General features: G+C 38.5%; 1 protein-coding gene across 1 annotated transcript in view; it reads left to right on the forward strand.

Moving 5' to 3' along the window:
- The window catches only part of rtn4rl1b (reticulon 4 receptor-like 1b), a 198,971-nt gene extending 178,468 nt beyond the window's left edge, over positions 1–20,503 (forward strand). Inside the window, exons 2-3 of the mRNA XM_051863464.1 lie at positions 17,042–17,493; positions 17,586–20,503. Of these exons, the coding sequence (XP_051719424.1) occupies positions 17,042–17,493; positions 17,586–18,554 (1,421 nt within the window). The 3' untranslated portion in view covers positions 18,555–20,503. The remainder of the gene's footprint in view (positions 1–17,041; positions 17,494–17,585) is intronic.
- Positions 20,504–21,638: the final 1,135 nt, after the last annotated feature.

Here is a 21,638-nt window from a genome sequence, read left to right on the forward strand (position 1 = left end):
ATATCTTAAAATGTAATAAATGTATATATTTTTTATTCTGGCATGCTTTTATAACATCAAATATCAACAAAATGGTATTAAAATCATGTGTAGAAGTTATTGCTTTGTTATGAGAAAGAATGTTCGGTAAAGCTAATTTCATTGATGTCATTCGGAGTAACCAATATAAAAGGGACCATTTTGGGTCAAGTCATGTGGTCAGTATCATGTGACAAGGGACCACATGGTCGTGAAGCAAAGTAACTAACTCTCTTTTAACTATTTGATAAATTCATGTTTTCACTTACACATGTCCCGAAACATCAGGTCATTCGGTACAACCTGTATAAAACATGGAAAATGTTGTAATATTTAAAACCTTGTACTAAATATAAAATGTTTGATTTTCCTTTTGCTAGCTGCTAGCTAGATATCAGCCTGTTAGTATTGTTTGAAAATATCGTCATTCGGTATAACCAAAAGTGTCATTTGGTAAAACCGAAATTTTGGTTAAACCGAAATTTTGGTTAAACCGAATGACTTTTTTGGTGACAAATTTTGTCCATCTTGTAAAAACTGTCAAAAGAAGTGTTAATTGATTATAAAAACCACATAATCTCATTGTTAACACTTAATAAAACTACAAAATTAATTATAAATCCAGTAGGTTTGTTTTACACTTTTAAAAACCTTATTCGTCAATGACCCATATATTATTTTATGTTCCACAGTAGAAATAATCTCATAATGGTTTGGAATGATGACAAAAATATATATATATTTTTGGATGAACTATCTTTTTAATGTCGTTAACACTAATGTAAGAAAAGTTATGTCAATAATAGCAAATTAGATTTGAAAAAGAAGGGTTGCGAATGTCATTTCATGTTGACTTCAACACTTTTAAACCTGCCTGAATGACATGAATTACACACCAAAACAAACATATGCACAAACAAATCCAGACATAGAGAGAGGGAGGGGTAAGAAAAAGAAGGAAAGAGAAAAGCCACTCTGGTGACAGCAGCAGTTTTCAAGTTGAGGAGCTAAAAATAATTGGTCTAAACAAACAGCCGCCATATGGGGCATGTAAATAATAAAGAGAGGGATTTGAGCGGCGCGTGCAGATGAATATACTGTGTTGTCAGACTAGGATTTAAGAGGTTACAAAAATGCAGAGGCGGACAGCTGAGGAATCCGCAGATGTTTAATACCTGGATTTTAATTATGGGAATTTAATAGATGTCATGGTGATGTTAATTCTATTTACTTCTGTTGAGAGAAGAGGGAGGGTTATTGTTTTACGCTTTGTTTAGTTTGCGGGACCTTCGAGTCATTAGAATGAAGTGATGGGCGCTTCAAAACGTCCCGTTGGTCTTGCACAGCAATCAACCCCTGGACGGCACTCCTTTATCAGAGAGATGCACTGTGAATGATGATTCTGCGGTTTGAGAAGCCGTCTGTCACTAAATCCCCAGTTCAGCCATGTATAAATCAGACCATCACACCCACCTAATGTTGTCTGTATGAGCTTGTGCCACTGTAAAACATAATTAATAGAGCGGTAATATTGAGACCTTTATGCTCAGCTATAACTCATGGAGCTCAATGTATGGCATGCTGCACAGAGGTGGCATCTGAAGGCTGAGTTTTACATCCAACACTTGGCCTTGTTCAGAATGACAGGCTGTCTCGCACGTTCTTTTGTCATTTAAGACACACTCGCAGTAAAACATCTTTAAAAAGACCAGGTTACGAAGCTTTGTTGGCTGCTTCGTTTGTTAATCTCTCATATCTGGGCTAAATATCTACAATTCACTTTGACATCAATTCATCTTACCTCCTTTAATGTTCAGGTTTATTCAATGGCTGGCTAATACAATGCCTAAGGACATGTATAGAGCAGTTTTCAAAGAGCTAATTTTCCACTCGTCTCTAATTTAAATTTAAAGCTTGATGTTAGCCATTGATCAGCCAGACAGAATCATTTGTTATTGGCCCGCTCAAGAGTGCCGTGTTTCCGCCACTGTATTCTTACTGGTTGAGTGCCGGCGGACACACGACGTGCTTACCGAATGAACTGTCGGTAAAAGGTTTTTGTGATGAATGATTTACAGCTTGAACACACCTTGCTCAAGGCAGGCCAGCACACCCCAGTCCTGCTGCAACCGAAGGGGCCAATTTTCCAGCTCACTTCGTTTTAGTATTGGCATCCTTCAACACATTTCTGAGACTGCCTTCAAAGAAAACAGAGCTTCTTCACATGTGCGTGCCCATGCTGCATGCCATGCAAGCTAACTAGTCGCGTGGCCCAGATTTGGAGGCAATAAATTATGGAACAGTAGTGGATTATACTTTTTTTTTTTTTTTGGCAACTTGTATCTTAAAAAGTAGGAAAGGCACATGCACAAATACACACACACACGCACGCATGCACACACAGGATTTATTTAATTATTCTTGTGTATATATAGTCACTATATACTTTTATTCACCAAGGTTGCATTAAATTGATCAAAAGTTATTAAATTTACAGTGAATGTTTTTACTCTCAGATATCTATTTCAATTATGTTCTTTAAAACTTTTTATTCATCAATGAATTCTGAAAAAAAAAAAAACATCAGTTTACATAAAAACATTAGGCAACATAACTGTTTTCAAGTGTGATAACAATAAAGAATGTTTCTTGAGCATATTGTACAATGTTACTGTTTTACTGTATTTTTGATCAAATAAATGCAGCATTGCAGCAAGCTTTTTTATTATTATTTATATTTTGTCACTATGAACTGTGGTTGTATGGTCGTTGAAAAAAATAACTGCATATAGGTTTGGAATGACATAATGGTGAGAAAATAATAACAGAACTTTCATTTTTGTGCATACTACCCCTTTAAGTGCAGAAAGTACAGACAAAGCAATAGTGACACATCATAAAAACGTTTACGCACACTTGTGTATTGCGACATTGCTCTCGAAACCAATGTAGTTGGTACCGCATCATCTTTTATTTTCAGTCTCTCTGAAAAGCCTGCGTCGAATTGTGTCTTGTTTAAGAACGAATCCACAGTAAATTGAAGCGAACAAATGAGCGGTGTCTTACTGATGTAAACTGGAACTTCATTAAAAATAAAGTTAATCTGCTTTAATGTTAAAGGGTACCTATAATGCCCTTTTTACAAGATGTAATGTAAGTCTCTGGCATCCCCAGAATGTGTCTGTGAAGTTTCAGGTCAAAATACCCCACAGATCACTCATTATAGCTTGTCAAATTTGCCCCTATTTGGGTGAGGGCAAAAATACGCTGTTTTTGTGTGTGTCCCTTTAAATGCAAATGAGCTGCTGCTCCCAGCCCGCTTTCAAAAAGAGGGCGGAGCTTTAACAGCTTGTGCTTTGATTGCAGCAACAGCAACAAAGTGACGATTGTCAGTAACAGTGTTCAGCCTTACATTGTTCAAACCGGAGTCAGACACTGATGGAAGAAGTTACAACTTTTAGAATGCAACTGGATGTTTCTGAATGGTTAGTGGATAAATTGATGTAGTTGCTGTGGAGTTGATTCAACTCATCTACTAGCATGTGCCGTCATGTTAATCTTTTGTGGAAATCCAGCATTGAATTGACACTTGTTTGTGAAGCAGTCCGGAGTAAAATGACGGCATGGCAACAACACTCTACTACAACAACTCTTCCTCTTCTCTAAAGCAGCCCAACATTGCCTCACCCCCTTTGTTGCGTGTTCTCGGGGGCGGAGTTTATGTAAATTTTAGGGTTATTGTGATGTCACTAACCCTGGGAAGAAGCTCATTGTAGTCCCTACCAGCCATTTGTTGTAGTCCTTAAACAGCTAATTCTTTAAAAGAAAATATCTCCCTTTGCATTAAACTTTGAGCGTCGTAACTTTGCAGATGTTGTTTATGCTCAAACAGCAACATTACACACTAACTAAAGTTAAAAAAGTGAAATCATAATCAGCAATACTCACGATACGACAACCACCCCTTTAAGATCACAAAGAAGACAATTTGTTGCTGGAGTAATCCTGTGTTTGTGTCTGTGTCGTATTTACTACTACATGACGTGTGAATCAGTGGGCGGGGCTAAAGAGGCAATGATGTAGAAGTAAGCGTTAATCTTCTTCTGCAGAGGCAGTCTTTTGTCACACTATGACGTCATACCGAGACAAAATCTGAAATGAGTCACTTTGGGAACTTGGTTTTAATAAAAACTGTTTTTGGACTAATGAGGATGTTTTAAGTTATGAAACTTGGAGGATATTTTTATAGTACAATGACCTTTTATATGTCCAAAAGATCAAGAAAAAAATTATTTCTTAATTCATGACCCCTTTAAAGGAGTAAAGAAAGAGGAAAAGAAAATATGATGACCTTCTTTTGCACATGAACAGTCACACAGGTTTGGAACAACATGAAGGTGAAACTATTAACTGACTATTAACTATTGGAAGATTTAAGAAAGGCTGCATTAATATTTGCATTACTTCTATCAATAGCCTAAAACAATGGCTAAAAATAGCAATTGTATTCGATAACCAGCATGATAGGACACATCAGTCAAAAAAGAAAGTCATTCCAGAAGCAAAGCAACGTGCTCTGATGATTTGTGCACAATAGTAGCAGGAATGTACACAGGAAAGGGCCATTTTTTTAAATTTCATGTTGACTACAACAGTTCAACAATATAAATTACTATAAAAGTCATTCTTTCACTCTTAGATATATATTCAGTAGGCTATCTCTAATCTCAGACAGATCTATTGGCATCACAAACCAATTAACTTGTTAAATGCACTGACTTTCAACTGCAACAACACAACAGAAGCGCTGCAAAAAACATCAATAATGAAACCTCCAATCCTGTCCACTTAGCTCAGACAGCAGTTGGCAAAGCACAGGGTTTCCCTCATGGGTGATCGGTGCCAGCACCACCTCTGCTGTATTAGTCAAACCTGGTGGAGGATAGTTAATATGGCAACTGGGACTTACTATTTAGCACTAAAATCTGTTGTCTGGTTAGAAATTGGCACTGAAAAGCAGGATATGCTGGTCCATCCCCAATGCATGCTGTATAAATTACCCATTATATGTACAGTTGCAAGAAAACGTATGTGAACCACTTGCAGAATCTGTGAAAATGTTAATAATTTTAACAAAATAAGGGAGATAATACAAAATGCATGTTATTTTTTATTTAGTATTGTGCTGAGTAAGATATTTTACATAAAAGATGTTTACATATAATCCACAAGACAAAAAAAAATAGCTGAATTTATTAAAATAACCCCCTTCATAAGTATGTGAACCATTGATTCTTAATACTGTGTGTGGTTACCTGGATTATCTACGACTGTTTTTTTTGTTTTGTGATGGTTGTTCATGAGTCCCTTGTTTGTCCTGAGCAGTTAAACTGAGCTCTGTTCTTCAGAAAAATCCTCCAGGTCCTGCAGATTCTTCAGTTTTCCAGCATTTTTTGCATATTTGAACCCTTTCCAGCAGTGACCGAATGATTTTGACATCCGTCTTTTCACACTGAGGACAACTGAGGGACTCAAACACAACTATTAAAAAAGGTTCAAACATTCACTGATGCTCCAGAAAAAAAACATGATGCATTAATAGATGGGGGGTGAAAACATTTGGAATTTGAAGATCAAGGTAAATTGTATTTAATTTGTCTTCCGGGAAACATGCAAGTATTTTCTGTTGCTTCTGAAGGGCAGTACTAAATGAAAAAAAAATGATATTCAAGCGAAATAAGAAAAAATTGGACCTCTTCATCCTGTTCGAAAGTTTTAACCCCCCGACTCTTAATGCATTTCCTTCTGAAGCATCAGTGAATGTTTGAACCTTTTTTAATAGTTGTGTTTGAGTCCCTCAGTTGTCCTCCATGTGAAAAGATGGATCTCAAAATCATTCAGTCACTGTTGTAAAGGGTTCAAATATGCAAAAGATGGTGGAAAACTGAAGAATTTTTGGGACCTGGAGATTTTTTCTGAAGAACAGAGCTCAGTTTAACTGCTCAGAATAAACAAGGGACTCATGAACAACCATCACACAACAAAAAAACAGTCGTGGATCATCCAGGTAACCACACACAGTATTGAGAATCAACGGTTCACAAACTTTTGAACTGGGTAATTTTAATAAATTCAGCTATTTTTTTGTCTTATGGATTATATGTAAACATCTTTTATGTAAAATATCTTACTCAGGACAGTACTAAATAAAAAATAACATGCATTTTGTATGATCTCTCTTATTTTGTTAAAATTTTGCACATTTTCACAGATTCTGCAAGTGGTTCACATACTTTTTCTTGCAACTGTATCACATATGAATATGACAAACTAAGACCTCCAGTATTTTACTGATTCTTTACATTTTTGTGTGTGTGTCCCTTTAAATGCAAATGAGCTGCTGCTCCCAGCCCGCTTTCAAAAATAGGGTGGAGCTTTAACAGCTCGCGCTTCGATTGCTCATCAGCAACAAAGCTGGAGAATCTCACGCTGCCAAAATGACGATTGTCAGTAACGGTGTTCAGCCTTACATTGTTCAAACCAGATTTGGACACTGATGCAAGAAGTGCCAACTTTTAGAATGCAACCAGATGTTCCTGAATGTTTAGTGGATAAATTTATGTAGTTGCTGTGGAGTTGATTCAACTCACTGACTAGCATGTGCCGTCATGTTAATCTTTTAGCAAATCCAGCGTTGAATTGACCCTCGTTAAATTACCCATTATTTGTATCACATATGAATATGACAAACTAAGCCCTCCTGTATTATACTGATTCTTTACATTGATAGCTATTTTACATTGAAAAGGAAGCATACTAAAAAAATACACAATCTGAATACAGTTTTAAATCAACAGTAAAAAGAGCTGTTTTCTATTCTGTCCTGCTGCATCCAGTTTAAGGGTCTGCAAGGAAACACTCTCAAGGCTGAAGTTCTCCAAATGGCCACTTTGTAATCACTCTGCAAATGATAAAATAATCACAGAAAATAAGTGCTGTTTTTATTGAAGAGAGGGCCAAGACAGTATAATTGCTGTTTTATTTTCCTAAGAGGCAAAGTGTGGAGTGATTGATTGAGGAAAAATATTAGGAGAGTGACCCTTAACATGAATGCTATTGTCAGAAAAACACTTGCATGGCAACAGCCTGCTAGCATTGAAACAAACAGCATATACATACCCACCCCTAAACCTAACCCCTTACTGAAGAAACAAATTTAAGATTTTAATTAAAACATTTAGTGTATTAATTAAGTCATTTTTGTTGGACCATGCAGGTGTGTATAAATCACTCAATTTAAATTCAATTAATGGCCTTTATACTCTTTAATATTGTTCATTTTAAAACTGACTTGATGTCTGTTTAATTATTATATGCAAAGAACTAAATTACCACGGTGTATTATGTGCTAGGTATATAAACAAACTTTCCTTGCTTGAGTGATTTCAGTTTTTACTATCCTCGTGGGGACATTTGTTCCCCCAACACATTGCAAAGCTTATATAATCTAAATTTTGATTTCCCATTGACATAATTGCTATAATTACCTAATTGCTAATAATTACAACCGACTAAATGTGATCCTAAAATACAAAAAATGAACAAAGTCATTATCCTGGAAAAGGTTAGAAATACACACACAGATGTATTCAATTATACTTGTGGTGACATCCCATCTTCTATTTTTCAGTAACACTTTACAATAAGGTTTATTAGTTAAACATTAGTTAATGTATTAACTAACATGAACTAACCATGAGCAATACAATTGTTACTGTATTTACTAATCTTTGTTAACATTAGTTAATGAAAATACAGTTGTTCATTGTTTGTTCATGTTAGTTCACAGTGCATTAATGTTAACAAGATTTTAATAATGTATTAGTACATGTTGAAATTAACATTAACAAAGATGAATAAATGCTGTAGAAGTGCAGTTCATTATTAGTTCATGTTAACTAATGTTAACTAATAAACCACAGCCTTTGTGAGCATTAGAGACTTCTTTAAAAACAGTGAAAAATACTACAGACCAAAACGTTTGAATGGTAATGTATATAATTTATTTACGTGTGTGTGTGTGTGTGTGTGTGTGTGTGTGTGTGTGTGTGTGTGTGTGTGTGTGTGTGAGTGAGTGTGATATTTTCCCATATATTGCATCATGCCTGCATGGATAGGACAAGCATAAAGAAATACAGACATGTATTAATGAGGACAATTTTTAACAGAATTTGGAACTGACACACATAGCAAAGCACACACACAGTGAAACACATGGTTATTAATTATCAGACATCTCAGCCTTTCATTATTGTTGTCATTAATTAACCACAACAGAATGTTGCCACTGCAATATCTTATTTAATAAATAATAACCATCTCTCTCTCATGTGCTCTCTCTCTCTCTCTCTCTCTCTCTCTCTCTCTCTCATATGAAGGAATTTAGCTTAGGCTAGCATGCTGCTGTGATGAAAAGCAAATAAACAGCTTGTCATTTCATATTAAGATAAATAGTTGTTACATTAGCTAGCATAAGCCCGTCACTAACTAGCAAGCTCAGGGTGGGCTGTTTTGGGGAAACAAAACCACCATGTCATATTAAGGCAGTGGATCACACAAATATAATAAAGTCAATGTGTACTCTAATTGCTGCCATTAATCATCACACTAAACTAATAGCCACTTCAAACAAATGTCATGTAAATTAATGTAGATCATAATGAAATCTGATTATTCAATGTACAGTGGTTGGTTGTTCAAACACTAAAGCCTCAATCACTTCTTCGATAAAGGTCTACCGTGCTGTAGAGATCAGCCTCGCTTTCCAGGTAATTGGTTTTCACACTACCAAAGCGCCCTTGCGACATGATGACATTGTGGTACTTTTCTTTCCCTAAAACAGCTCATCCTGACCTTTATATCTTTAACAAATTACCTGACACATAAAGACCAGCGGCCTTCAACCTTTTTCAGGCCAAGAACCTCTCTGTGGATGTTGCATTTTAAGCTTGGCCTATAATAAAAAAATATATTGTATGCGCTCCAAAAAGAAAAGATAGCCAGTCCGTTTTCAGGTGCGTAAATGAAGAAAAGTTCGATTAACCAAAAAAAATGAAATTGTCCGCACACTGAAAGACCAAAGCAAGGGTCTATCACAAAAATGACTTTAATTTAACATCTGAAAAGTGAAAAAAAAAAGAAGCTTGGCCTATAAAACATGCAAATAGTACAATATTAATGTATTTACATATTGTACTTTGTACATAAAAAAAAATGTAGGCTTTGCGATATAAACATCATAAATGAGTCATATGCTTTACAAATTAATTTGTAAAACTGAACTTTAGCTTGCAAACTTTAGCTTTAGTTGAGGTGTTTTCGTTTAACTTATATTTTCGCAAGAATAATTGGCGTACCCCCTGCGGTACCATCATGGACCCCCTGTTGAAGACCCCTGGTTAAGTCAAAAAAAAAGTGTCAGGAGGACAAAGATGAAGTTGCCTATTATGTCAGCAGTACATTAATCTTGCTTTTGTGTATGACACAGTGAATACTACACCTTTGTTCAGGAACAGTGGGGGATCATTTTTTTAACCTCTCAGTCCATGATTAATTCATCTAATATCTGTCTACCTATAACCACAGTTTAACTTAGAAAATAATGTCTGCAATGACTAAAAACTCACTTGATTTCCCTTTGGCTATGCAAACAAGGCTCAAACCAATCAATGCAGAGCTTTATTGCTTTGCCATTAGCTTGATTGTCAAACACTGTGTGTATGTGCAAACATCAGCATGAACACCTATTATGTGAAAGCATGTCATTTGCGGACTTGTGCGAGCAAGGCAACAAACAGCCAAGTGCTTATCAGGGTCCTTAGAGAGAAACAGGAAATTGAGTTTATCCAGTGTAATGGTGGGCAGAGTCACGCAGGGAAACAGACGGACCATTTCTCTCCTATTAGCAGCCATGTGTTATTCATGAGGGCGAATTTAGTGTGAACTATGTTTCATTGATATTCAGCGCACTTACTTTGCGCTGACTGTCTGGGGACCAAAGCCATTCTGTTTTATGCCTTTATTTATTTATTTATTTATTTATTTCCATGCTTAAAATCTGCATGGCATGAAAAGGCACGGTGACCGTGGGGTCACAGGGTCAAACATAGAGCCCAGTTGCAGGCTGTTTAATCAGTCTCAGCTTAACAAGCCTTCAAAAGTGATAGAAAGGTTGAGAAAAGAAAGACAGACAATGAAAGGAAAAATAAAAGAATGAACTGAGGAAGTGTTCTGGGTGAGATTGGTGGCTTACAATAATATGAGACCATGGAAAATGCCACACACAACAACATGACTTCCATTGTTCCACAGCCATAATCCCTCTCCGAGCTTTGGGAGCTGGGATTGGTGTTATTGACCGAAGCGCTATGGAGTGGTCAAAATAATCGTATTAATTTGATTCGGTGACAGGCTCAATGAGAGCAAAAAAATATGACAATACACATCCTTATCCAATATATTCAGTAAATGACAACCCCTTGACCCCCATGCCATCGCTCCTTCTCATTATTACCTCTCATCCCGCTATTGCCCTTTGCCATTCTCCACAGCACTAAAAATATCCCACCTCTGCTATTCTCCCTCTCAACTTGTCTTTGGATGAGGAGGGTGTAAATTGCTGTGTGTAAGGGATCCAAGAAGGCTCACAGAGGACCAGGATCAGGGTGGTGACAGGTGTGAGGCAGCAGATCTCTCTGGACTTAGTTTAGTACTGCGAGGTAGAAAAAAGAAGAAGAAAAAAGCCTCACCAAAATAACAGTGAGCTAATGCATGCCTGACAACCTCAGGGACGGTGTGATATGGAGGTGAATATACTTGATACATATACACTGTATGTGTGTGTGTGTGTGCAACCACTAAGAAACCAGCCAGAACACCCTAGTACCTGCATACCAACACACTAAAAACACTCAGAAAACCTAGCAACTACATACTACCATGCTAAAAACACTCAGAACAAGCCCCTGAGAATTTGCTCATTGGCAAAACGTTGACCCCTTAGCGCTGGCCCTGCATGGGCAGCCCTCACTTAGCCCCCAGGAATGGCATTTAATGTTCTGTTGCTGCTGGTCATGTGACAGTGTTTTCAGCTTATTTAAAATTTTACTTTACTGCCAGTCATTTGACTGTTTTATCATCTAACTGTTTTGTTATTGTATTAATTACAGATTATTTTTGTAATTTGACATACATTTGTATGTAATTTAAGAAAACAGAAAATACTGTATAAAAATACAGCCATACAGAGCATGGGAAACGAAAGTGGGCTGCCTACACAAAACCTGCATGGACCCAAAGGTACAAAAGTTGCTCTGGGCCCGAACAGGCTGGTCCACACTGGGCCATCATGAGCTTAATGTGGGCAGTTCGCTAGTGTGGACTGCTCATAGAGAGCCCGCAGTGAGCTCAAAGCTGTGGGCCTCGCCTGGGCAAGCCCGCACTGGGCCTGTTTAGGTTTGGTGTGGGCTGGCCCTAGCCCACTGTGCCCGCAAAAAGCCAGCATGGGCCTCACAGGAGCATGTTTGCAGGGCTAGCAACTGCAAACTAGCATGCTGAAAACACTCAGAACACCCTAACAACTGCATACCAACACATTAAAAAAAAAAACACTCAGAAAACCTAGCAACTGCATACTAGCATGCTAAAAACACTCAGAACACCCTAGCAACTGCATACCAACACACTAAAAACACTCGTAAAAACAACGTAGCAACTAAAAAGATAACCTAAATGCTAAAACCATCAGAACACCCTAGAAACTGCATATTAGCATGCTAAAACAGAAAACCTAACAACTGCTTACTAGCATGCTAAAAACACTCAGAAAACCTAGCAACTATACCAACACACTAAATCACTCAGAAAACCTAGCAACTGCGTACTAGCATGCTAAAAACACTCAGAAAACCTAGCAACTGCATACTAACACATTAAAAACACTCGTAACAACGTAGCAACTAAAAAGATAACCTAAATGCTAAAACCATCAGAACACCCTAGAAACTGCATATTAGCATGCTAAAACAGAAAACCTAACAACTGCATACTGGCATGCTGAAAACACTCAGAAAACATAGCAACTGCATACTAGCATGCTGAAAACACTCAGAAAACCTAGCAACTGCATACTAGCATGCTAAAAACACTCAGAACACCCTAGCAACTACATACTAACACATTAAAAACACTCAGAACACCCTAGCAACTGCATACTAGCATGCTAAAAACACTCAGAACACCCTAGCAACTACATACTAACACATTAAAAACACTCAGAACACCCTAGCAACTGCATACTAGCATGCTAAAAACACTCAGAACACCCTAGCAACTACATACTAACACATTAAAAACACTCAGAACACCCTAGCAACTGCATACCAACACACTAAAAGCACTCATAACAACAATGTAGCAACTAAAAAGATAACCTAAATGCTAAAACCATCAGAACACCCTAGAAACTGCATATTAGCATGCTAAAACAGAAAACCTAACAAGTGCATACTAGCATGCTGAAAACACTCAGAAAACCTAGCAACTATACCAACACACTAAATCACTCAGAAAACCTAGCAACTGCGTACTAGCATGCTAAAAACACTCAGAAAACCTAGCAGCTGCATACTAGCATGCTAAAAACACTTAGAAAACCTAGCAACTGCATACCAACACACTAAATCACTCAGAAAACCTAGCAACTGCATACTAGCATGCTGAAAACACTCAGAAAACACTCAGAAAACCTAGCAACTGCATACCAACACACTAAAAACACTCAGAAAACCTAGCAACTAAAATGATAAACTAAATGCTAAAACCATCAGAACACCCTAGAAACTGCATACTAGCATGCTAAAACACTCACAAAACACCCAAGTTTAACCACATGTAAAAACATTCAGAAAACCTAGCAACTGCATATTATCATGCTAGGTTGTTCTGAGTGGTTTTTAGCAACTGCATAGCAACAGAACACCCTTGCTACTGCATGGCAACATGGTAAAAACAAACGAGAACACCCTACTAACCAACCACACAGCCGCACATTAAAGACATTCAGGAAAACTAGCAACTGCGTTGTAAGTTTGTAACATGTAAAATATGTCAAATATACTTGCAAGTGTTTCACTGAGATGAGGGAGATGGTGTGCCATTCATGATTAGCTTGTGGGTCAAAGATAACTGGTCTCTTTATCTGAGGATGATAAAAAAAAATCTTTATCTCACCTCATGCTGTTATCTACAAGGTGATACCCAGTTCTGTCGAAGTTTTATATAAAAACGGAAGGAAAAGCAGGAGTTTGAGGAAAATAATTACACCTGCAGTGTGACAAAAGCTGAGACAAACAGAGGGAAGCACAGTATGTGCGATTAGGTGATACGCCTCCACAAAAGCCAGTGCTACGCCAAAGGAATAAGTCTATTATGTAAAGTGCTGAGGAAGAATTTCATTATATGTGATATGCAAAGTTTAATGCAAAGGGGTTTGCAAACAGACATAAACAGCCAGCGAGTAAAAAAAATAAAGGCGAAGGGCTCAGCAGCTCCGCCAGCCAGAGCCGAGTTGTTTGCCTTGTCTTTTCCGATTTATTTGGCTGAAATCCCCAGAAGCTTAACTTTCCGCGAGCAACACAGCACATACACCCTTGCTCATTCACTCAAAGGACAGGTGTCACACTAACAAAACACATGGGAAAAGAATGAAAAAAATATCCAGTAGCCTACTGAATGGATAACAGCTAAAGTAATATTGGATTACTACAGATCTCATTATTTTTGATCTTTCGAACATTGAGGAGTTTATTACGATCTATCCTTTGAGCCGTTCCTTTCAGCTAGGTAATTCTCAAACCCACAGTTGTACATGCAGTCTGTCTGAACAAACAGCAGACAGGTTGTTTGAGGCTTGTGAACCAGACATCATCAGATTGTTGTCTGATTTAGAGTAGAGATAGTGTATGGAAAGATAGGCTGCTATAATCCCTCATGCTCAATACCCTGAAAAAACCTGGACCTATCCCATCCTCACAGGGCGGTTTAAGTAAAGCAATCTCATATTCTCAAATGTTTGCTATCTGTGCTAAAATCCAGTTTTGTACCGTATCCCAGCTTATATCCTTCAAGTTTTTGTTAAGAAACAGATTAGCATATGTGCAACGGTAGAGTAATATCTAATTCTGCTCCAGGTCACTGTTTAGCGTAGCTGACCGACATTACAAGAACAACAACAATTTTTCTGTTAATCCCACATGTATGCACAAGGCCCAAGGGGGGAGCTTGCGTGGGGTTCCTTTTGCTTTTTTAGTATGTTGGTGAGGACATATTTCATTTTGGCATGCCGTTAGGACAAATGGGATTACACGGCCACTCTGGGAGCGAGACTCACTCGCAGGTGAGGCAAGCTGCTCTGGTGCTGTCATCAGACGCCCAGGGAATCATTGCTAAAGGTCAGCAGAGTCTGCATCTGAATGCCACAGCCTAGACACATTTGGAGTCGAAAGCCATTCCAATAAATACCGCTCATCTCCTGTAAAAGCGTAATTCCTGCCTCTGTATTTTGAAGGCAGAAACCTGGAGGATTATGGTGATGTTAAGAGGCAGCAGGAGCGAATCAATTTTGAGTGAATGACAGGAATGATGCTTTGAATAATGCATTTTTGAAAAGAAGGGCGGGGGGAAAGCCGGCGCTCGTGAGCAAATGGGACTCTCATAATATTGGAAAATTTTCTCCTTCCCTGCCATTCTGTGTGTAGATGAATTGGTGGATAAGTTACACAAAATGGCTCCAAGGAAGCATGTCAGAAAGCAGCAGGGGTATTGTATGCCTCTCAGAGGCTTAACACAGGTTTAACTAAGCACTCGAGAGGTTGTTGGTAGGCTCTGGGATCAGTCTCAGCTGAAGCAGGGTGAGCCAGATTTATACACACACGGACAGAATAAATACTTGTAAAATACCAGATTTTGCAGCTTCCCCGAAGGGCTCAGAACCTCTCAAATGATTATATTTTCTTGTCATTGTTTATTTCCTTTTCAAAATGGGCTTAGTTTCATAGGTTCATCTTATTTCATTGAAAGTCACAACCATTGCTGCTGAAAAGACCATCTTACACTAAAACAGCTTCAACAAACCTTGGAATAGTCTTTCCGATGAAGCTATTTGACCAAGGAAGGTGGTTAAGTTTGAGTTCATCCAAAAATTCAATCATTCAGGGTTTTTGTCGTTTCAACCCTATATGATTTCCTTCTTCTGTAGAAAGCAAAAGAAGTAATTTTTAAGTATGTTTTATATATATACACTATCTCAAACACAACACAAGCAAAGCTGGTCCTTTCAACAGGGATATGACCACCACCATGAGTATGAGGCACTGGGAACCTAAAAAAACAATTTGATGAGCTAGAAGTGATAAAATAGCCTCTTTCACATAGCAATCCCAGTAAATTACCGCAAAATTACCAAAATAACTTTACCGGTAAATACACAAACATGCTGTTCACACAAGCGACACCGGACCATTCACACAACCAAAATACCAGTAAATTCTGTGATGACAGTCATCGGAAATTATCTTTAAATGTTGTGCCGTTGTTTTCATTCTCCCGCATGAGGAAAAGTGCTCAATCTGTTCAATTTGACAACATTTTTGATGTCTGAGTGACAGGCATAAGGGGATGATTAAACAATGCGTTTTTGCTCTTAAAAACACGAGACATGCATAACAGTTTCAACTGCAGAACCTCGAGCGGGACACGTTTAAAAAGCTGTGAGACGTTGCGCAACGGTCAAAGATGTCCATCTAGCACATATTTACATAGAAAAAACTATTAAAAAGCAGTGAAGCTTACTGTAAACAGCGCAAAGTAATCACGTCATAAGAACTTTTATGAATGGCCCAAAGTAGACTTCTTATGTCAGTGCATTCTGACTTTGTCGTTGATACCGGTAATCTCCATTCTCTGTTCACACACAGCATCATACCAATAATACTACAAGTTCCTTTACTGGTAAATTGCCAGATCTGATTTACTGGTGTTTTTGAAAAGGTCCTGTTCACATGTGATCTCTTACCAGCAATTTACCAGTAAAGACTGTATGTATGAAAGGGGCTAATGACGGTCAAATGGTGCGTTATTGTGTTACATGCATGACCAGAAGATAATCAATGTCATGGATGTATGCGTGTCATCACAGATTGATGGCATGCTTGCAGATACTACTGACACTGAACTTGTGTCAGCATGACGATGACGACAACATCAGTCTTGTTGTTTGATCTGTACGTGAACACAGTATCCTCTGAAAAACTAATAAGTCTTAAGACATCAAATTTATATTTATATATTTCTTCAGTGAAATGTATGTATTAATGTTAATGTCCAAAAGAAACACAAAAGAAATGTCATACTGTAAATTGAAATTACAAGGAGTATGGTACTTTGTTCTAGGAACTTTGTTTTGGTCACTCGTCATGACAAAGTTTACTTGGATCTGTAATTCTTCGTTGTATTGCTTCATGATCTAGCTCTATCACAGTGTTTCCCCAACCTCTTTTTGTACAGGGTATCCCTACAGACCCATCATAAAGTCTCACATACCCGTTTGTCAACAACAAACCAGGAATATGCTGCTGATATCATACACAATATCATTCCACATTATCCATCATTTTAAGTGGCCATTATTATAATGATTCACCTTTAAATAAAAAACAAAATCGATAAGGTGGGTGAAAAAGTCTCAAAATATAGCATCTACATTTAATGAGACATCTGAGCTTATTTGTCTTTCACAGGATTTAACAGTTCCGGGGGCAATTATTGAGAAACTTTCTTAAAGAGGAAAAAACAGTGAATTTATTCATAAACTAATTTAAATTTGTATCCAAGTCATTAATTCTGTATTGTAGGTTTAACATAGCAAACACTAAGTCTCTCTCTTATTCTCTCCATATCTTTTTAGGCTGTGGGCTGGAGTTCCTGCTGGTCCTCTGCGGGCTGGAGCTCTCCTGGTCTTGCCCACGCCACTGCATTTGCTATATGGCCCCCAGCACTGTCAGCTGCCAAGCCCACAACTTCCTGTCCGTCCCGGAAGGAATTCCCCCGCACAGTGAGCGCATCTTCCTCCAAAACAACAAGATCCATCGACTACTGCGGGGCCACTTTAGCCCTACCACGGTCACTCTGTGGATTTACTCCAACAACATCACTTATATTGAACCATCTACTTTCCAAGGGTTCACCTTGCTGGAGGAACTGGACCTGGGAGACAATCGCCACCTACGTTCACTGTCTGCAGAAACCTTTCATGGGCTGGGCCGGCTCCATGCCCTCCATCTATACCGCTGTGGCCTCAGTGCACTGCCGAATAACATCTTCCAGGGTCTCCGCAATCTCCAGTATCTGTACCTGCAGGTGAGACACTCACATAGCTGCTTGTGTAAATAAAAGTCATCTTGTAATATCGTAGTAAAAATATAACCACTGATTTGTTTCTGTGTCTGAAGGACAACCATTTGGAGTATCTGCAGGATGATCTTTTTGTGGATTTACACAACCTGAGCCACCTGTTTCTTCACGGGAACCGTCTGTGGCGCCTGCACCAAAACACATTTAGAGGACTGGGGGCTTTGGACCGGCTGCTACTGCACCACAACCAACTGCAGTGGGTGGACCGTCTGGCATTCCACGACCTGCGGCGACTTACTACTCTCTATTTGTTCAACAACTCCTTGACGGAGTTAGCTGGAGAGTGTCTGACCCAGCTGCCTGCTCTGGAGTACCTTCGCCTCAACGACAACCCTTGGGAGTGTGACTGTAAGGCTTTATCACTGTGGGACTGGCTCAAAAAGTTCCGGGGGTCCACATCATCAGTGGGTTGCGTGGCACCGGCAGAACTGGCAGGCAAAGATTTGAAACAACTGAGGAAAGAGGACTTCCCAAACTGTTCCGGATCCGAGTCTCTGCACCAGAGTAAGACCAAGACTTGGGCAGGAACAGATAAGGTCTCGCTGAAGCAGGAGCCCCATCCTGCCCAGCCTCCACAAACACACCCACATCACCCCCAACCGAATGAACAATACCCTTCCCCTCCCTCTCCCCTGCCCCAGCCACCCCCTGCCATAAATGGTGTACAAGCAGGACCGGGAGGGTCTCCGGGCGCAGACTCTTCTCAGAGGCCCGGCCGCTCTCGGAACTGCACACGCCAACGTGTCCGGGGCAGCAAGGGAAAAGGACCCAATGAGGTCCACATCTTAAAAGAGATGGCAGATAAGGAGTATTCCTCTCCCGATTTCACCGGGAAATATGATGAAACATCATCCGATGGTTCAAACACCCGCAGAAAGCACAAATGTACCCCCCGGACCTCTGTGCGTCCCCCTAGTGGGGTCCAGCAATCCAGCTGTGGACACTCTCATCATACACATCTCTTTCTCTGTAGTATTCTGGGACTGCTTGTGCTCATTCTGCGCTGAACTCAATTCTGGACTATCATGGATACGCCGCAGTCCTCAGATCAGCTCTAGCTCCAGCATTACCAGGCCTACTAATGTGTGTATGTTTGTGTGTGTATGTGTGAGTGATAAAGTGTAATACATTGTATAAGGAGCTTTGCCATTTAGACAGAAATAGATTGAAACTGAACACTGGATGTTATAAATTCAAATTTGGGTTGGGGAACAAGAAGAATAGCAAACTAAACATGCTTGCACTGCCACTGTTGTTCTTAATTTTTTTCTTTTCTTTTCCCATTTCCTGTTGGTCTGGTCTCCCCTTCTAAATGGAAAACAATTTCAATGAAAGAAAGCACAGATAACCAAATAAATGTGTAGAAAAATGTGTAATATGAGACACAAGCAAGCAATGTAGATGTGCGAAGACGGAGGTCGTGTTTAGAAAATATCTCCAACTTCTTTTCTTTAAAATTTCTTACACCAAAACAAACATATAGAAAGGACATAGTACTAGTACAAGCACACTGTCCTTTGTTTAATTTATCACATTATTGCTAAATATATTCACAAATATATCAGTGTAAGGTCTCCTAAGATCAGAAGTTTTAACCATTAGTAGGACTTGCTGTCTTTATGGTGGGAATATTATCTAAATCCACTGAATGATGTGAAACAAAACAAAATGTTGTATGAAATGAAACACAGTGTTATAACCAGTGCTTCTAAATGGAATAGCCAGTAAAAAGCACATACATTTTCCTTACCTCAGAAGAGTTAAGGCCTAAAAACAACATTATTTTCACTTTAGATGGCTTTTTGTTTCCTTTCAATACCTTCCTGGATTTATTTTTCATATTTTCTTTGCTTTTGCTCTAAAAGTGACTTCAGGTGAATCGTTTTGGATTGTATTGTTTTATAACAGCACATAAAAGCCAATGGTTATACTAGCTGCTATATTGTTTATAGAAGCAAATGAGACCCATTTTACCTCATCTGCTTCCAAAAAAAACTCAGTATGTGTGTGTGTGCGTGTCCAGTATAAAAAGCTATGAAAAAATTAGAGTTGTGTTTGTTTCTTGTCCTCTGTGTTGTTTGTTTTGTTTGGCTGTGACTCAGAGGACTAAGAAATGGACTGCTGATGGGGGCGTGGACTCTGGAGGGGACACAGGTCTAATTGAAGTGAACTCTATTTTGAAAAACGCCTTCAGCCTAAGCCCGTCATCGAAAACATAGACACCTCTCTTTCTTAAAGCGGTGTGAAATCATCTGTTTTAACAAGACAGGGAAGAAAAAAGAAAACAACAAATAAAAACACACACAAAAACTAAATGTATCTTTAAGAGACTTGATGACAAAAACACATTTCAAATTTAGCATGGCCAAAAAAAAAAAAAAAAGACCTTTTGGAGCCATAGGCCTGCTTGACTGCCTCTACAGTGTCTGCTGTGAATTCAAATAGGAGTCCAGGAGAGGGACAATCGCGTGAACACTCTGGACGCTATGGATGACAGACGGTTGCCCGTCACAGATGCTGTGGAGTACAGGAGAACTGTGCCTCCTGTTCTAAGACACACTTTGTAAAAATAAGGAGAACTGTATCATCACAATCTGCAATGGAAATATTAATCAGTACTATGACACTGACATCATTAATGACATTTTTGATTACAACAGGGTTCCTGAATTTCTGAAGAACTTCTCTTCAGAATGCAATTATTATTTTTATTATTACTTTCATTTGATCTTTTTTTTGTTTGTTGTTGTTTTTGTTTTGATTATACATTTATTTGGTATGTCCGTAGGGCACCATTTTCTGACTAAACTGCACAATCCAGTCTCCTCTCGTCCTTCCCTTTCTCTCTCTTCTGTGTCTCTCCATCCTAGTGATTTGATGGTTTAACGAGTCGTTCTCAAAAAACAAGAAAAAAAACTTTATAAAGATATTAAAATCTATATCTTCTTATGTTAAATGTGTTTGTTTGCATTTATTCTGCATGTGTGTGTACAGATGTTGATGAGGCCTGTCTGAAGATGCATTTTTAAATATTATCACCTTTATTGCCTTAATTATTTTTATATTAATTTAAAGCTAGGGTGTGCAGCTTCGTACAAGTGTGGGTATCTGCAGGTCAGAGTAATGGGCATGGAAAAAAGTCTTTACAATTGGTCGTAAAAGCTGCCTGTTAAGCAAGGAACACACCAAGCCGACTGCAGGGTTGGCTTACGTCGGCAGTTGCCCTGACACACCAAACCGACGCTCAACACCCGACGGCCAAGTAGCACGTCCATTCTGCATCTGCGTAAGAAAAAATGCCTTTCCGTACCAGCAGGTGGCAGTAGCTGAACAATCAGAATGATCAGATGACCCGACTGACCGGCGAGCTCCGACGCCGATTCAACATATTGAATCAGCCGGAAAAAAAGCCGACGAGGACCAACTTCAGTCGACAGTGCGGAACACACTGAGAAAACTTAGTCGGCCGACGAACAAAAATTGCCTGACGGCCAACCATCGGCTTGGTGTGTTCCGGGCTTTAGGGTGTTTTGTAGGGTGTTGGGTAGGGTGAGGGGCTCGTTTCTGTTGTAGCACTGTGTACCTTTCAGCACACCCTTAACTTTTGTAACACCATTACTCCGACCTGCAGCTATTTAAAATACGTTTTTTTAAATAGCTGCAGTTCGTAAATTAAATTTTAGGTTAAATTGAGGTTTAACTTATTTTACAAGATATTTTCAGAAAAATTTTTTTTTATTTTTCTTAAATCATTAGCAAATAGTTTTCTTCTTGTCTTAAGCATACATTACCATTCAAAAGTTAAGGGTCGATTTGATTTTTTTAAACATATTTTAGAAAGAAGTGAAGATACTCAGCAAGACTGCATTTATTTAATTAAAAATACAGTATAACAGTAATATTGTGAAATATTATGTTTGTAATAAAAAATATTTTAAAATGAAAAGCTTTTATATAAAATAGAAATCTTTCGCAACATTATAAATGTTGTTACCATTACTTCTGATTAATTTAATGCATCATTGCTGTATAAAAGTATTAATTTATTTAAAAAGAAATTCATTTTAATTTATGTAATTAATCTTAATTTC

The sequence above is a fragment of the Ctenopharyngodon idella genome, chromosome 15, assembly GCF_019924925.1.
Source record: "Ctenopharyngodon idella isolate HZGC_01 chromosome 15, HZGC01, whole genome shotgun sequence".
NCBI classification, from domain to species: domain Eukaryota; kingdom Metazoa; phylum Chordata; class Actinopteri; order Cypriniformes; family Xenocyprididae; genus Ctenopharyngodon; species Ctenopharyngodon idella.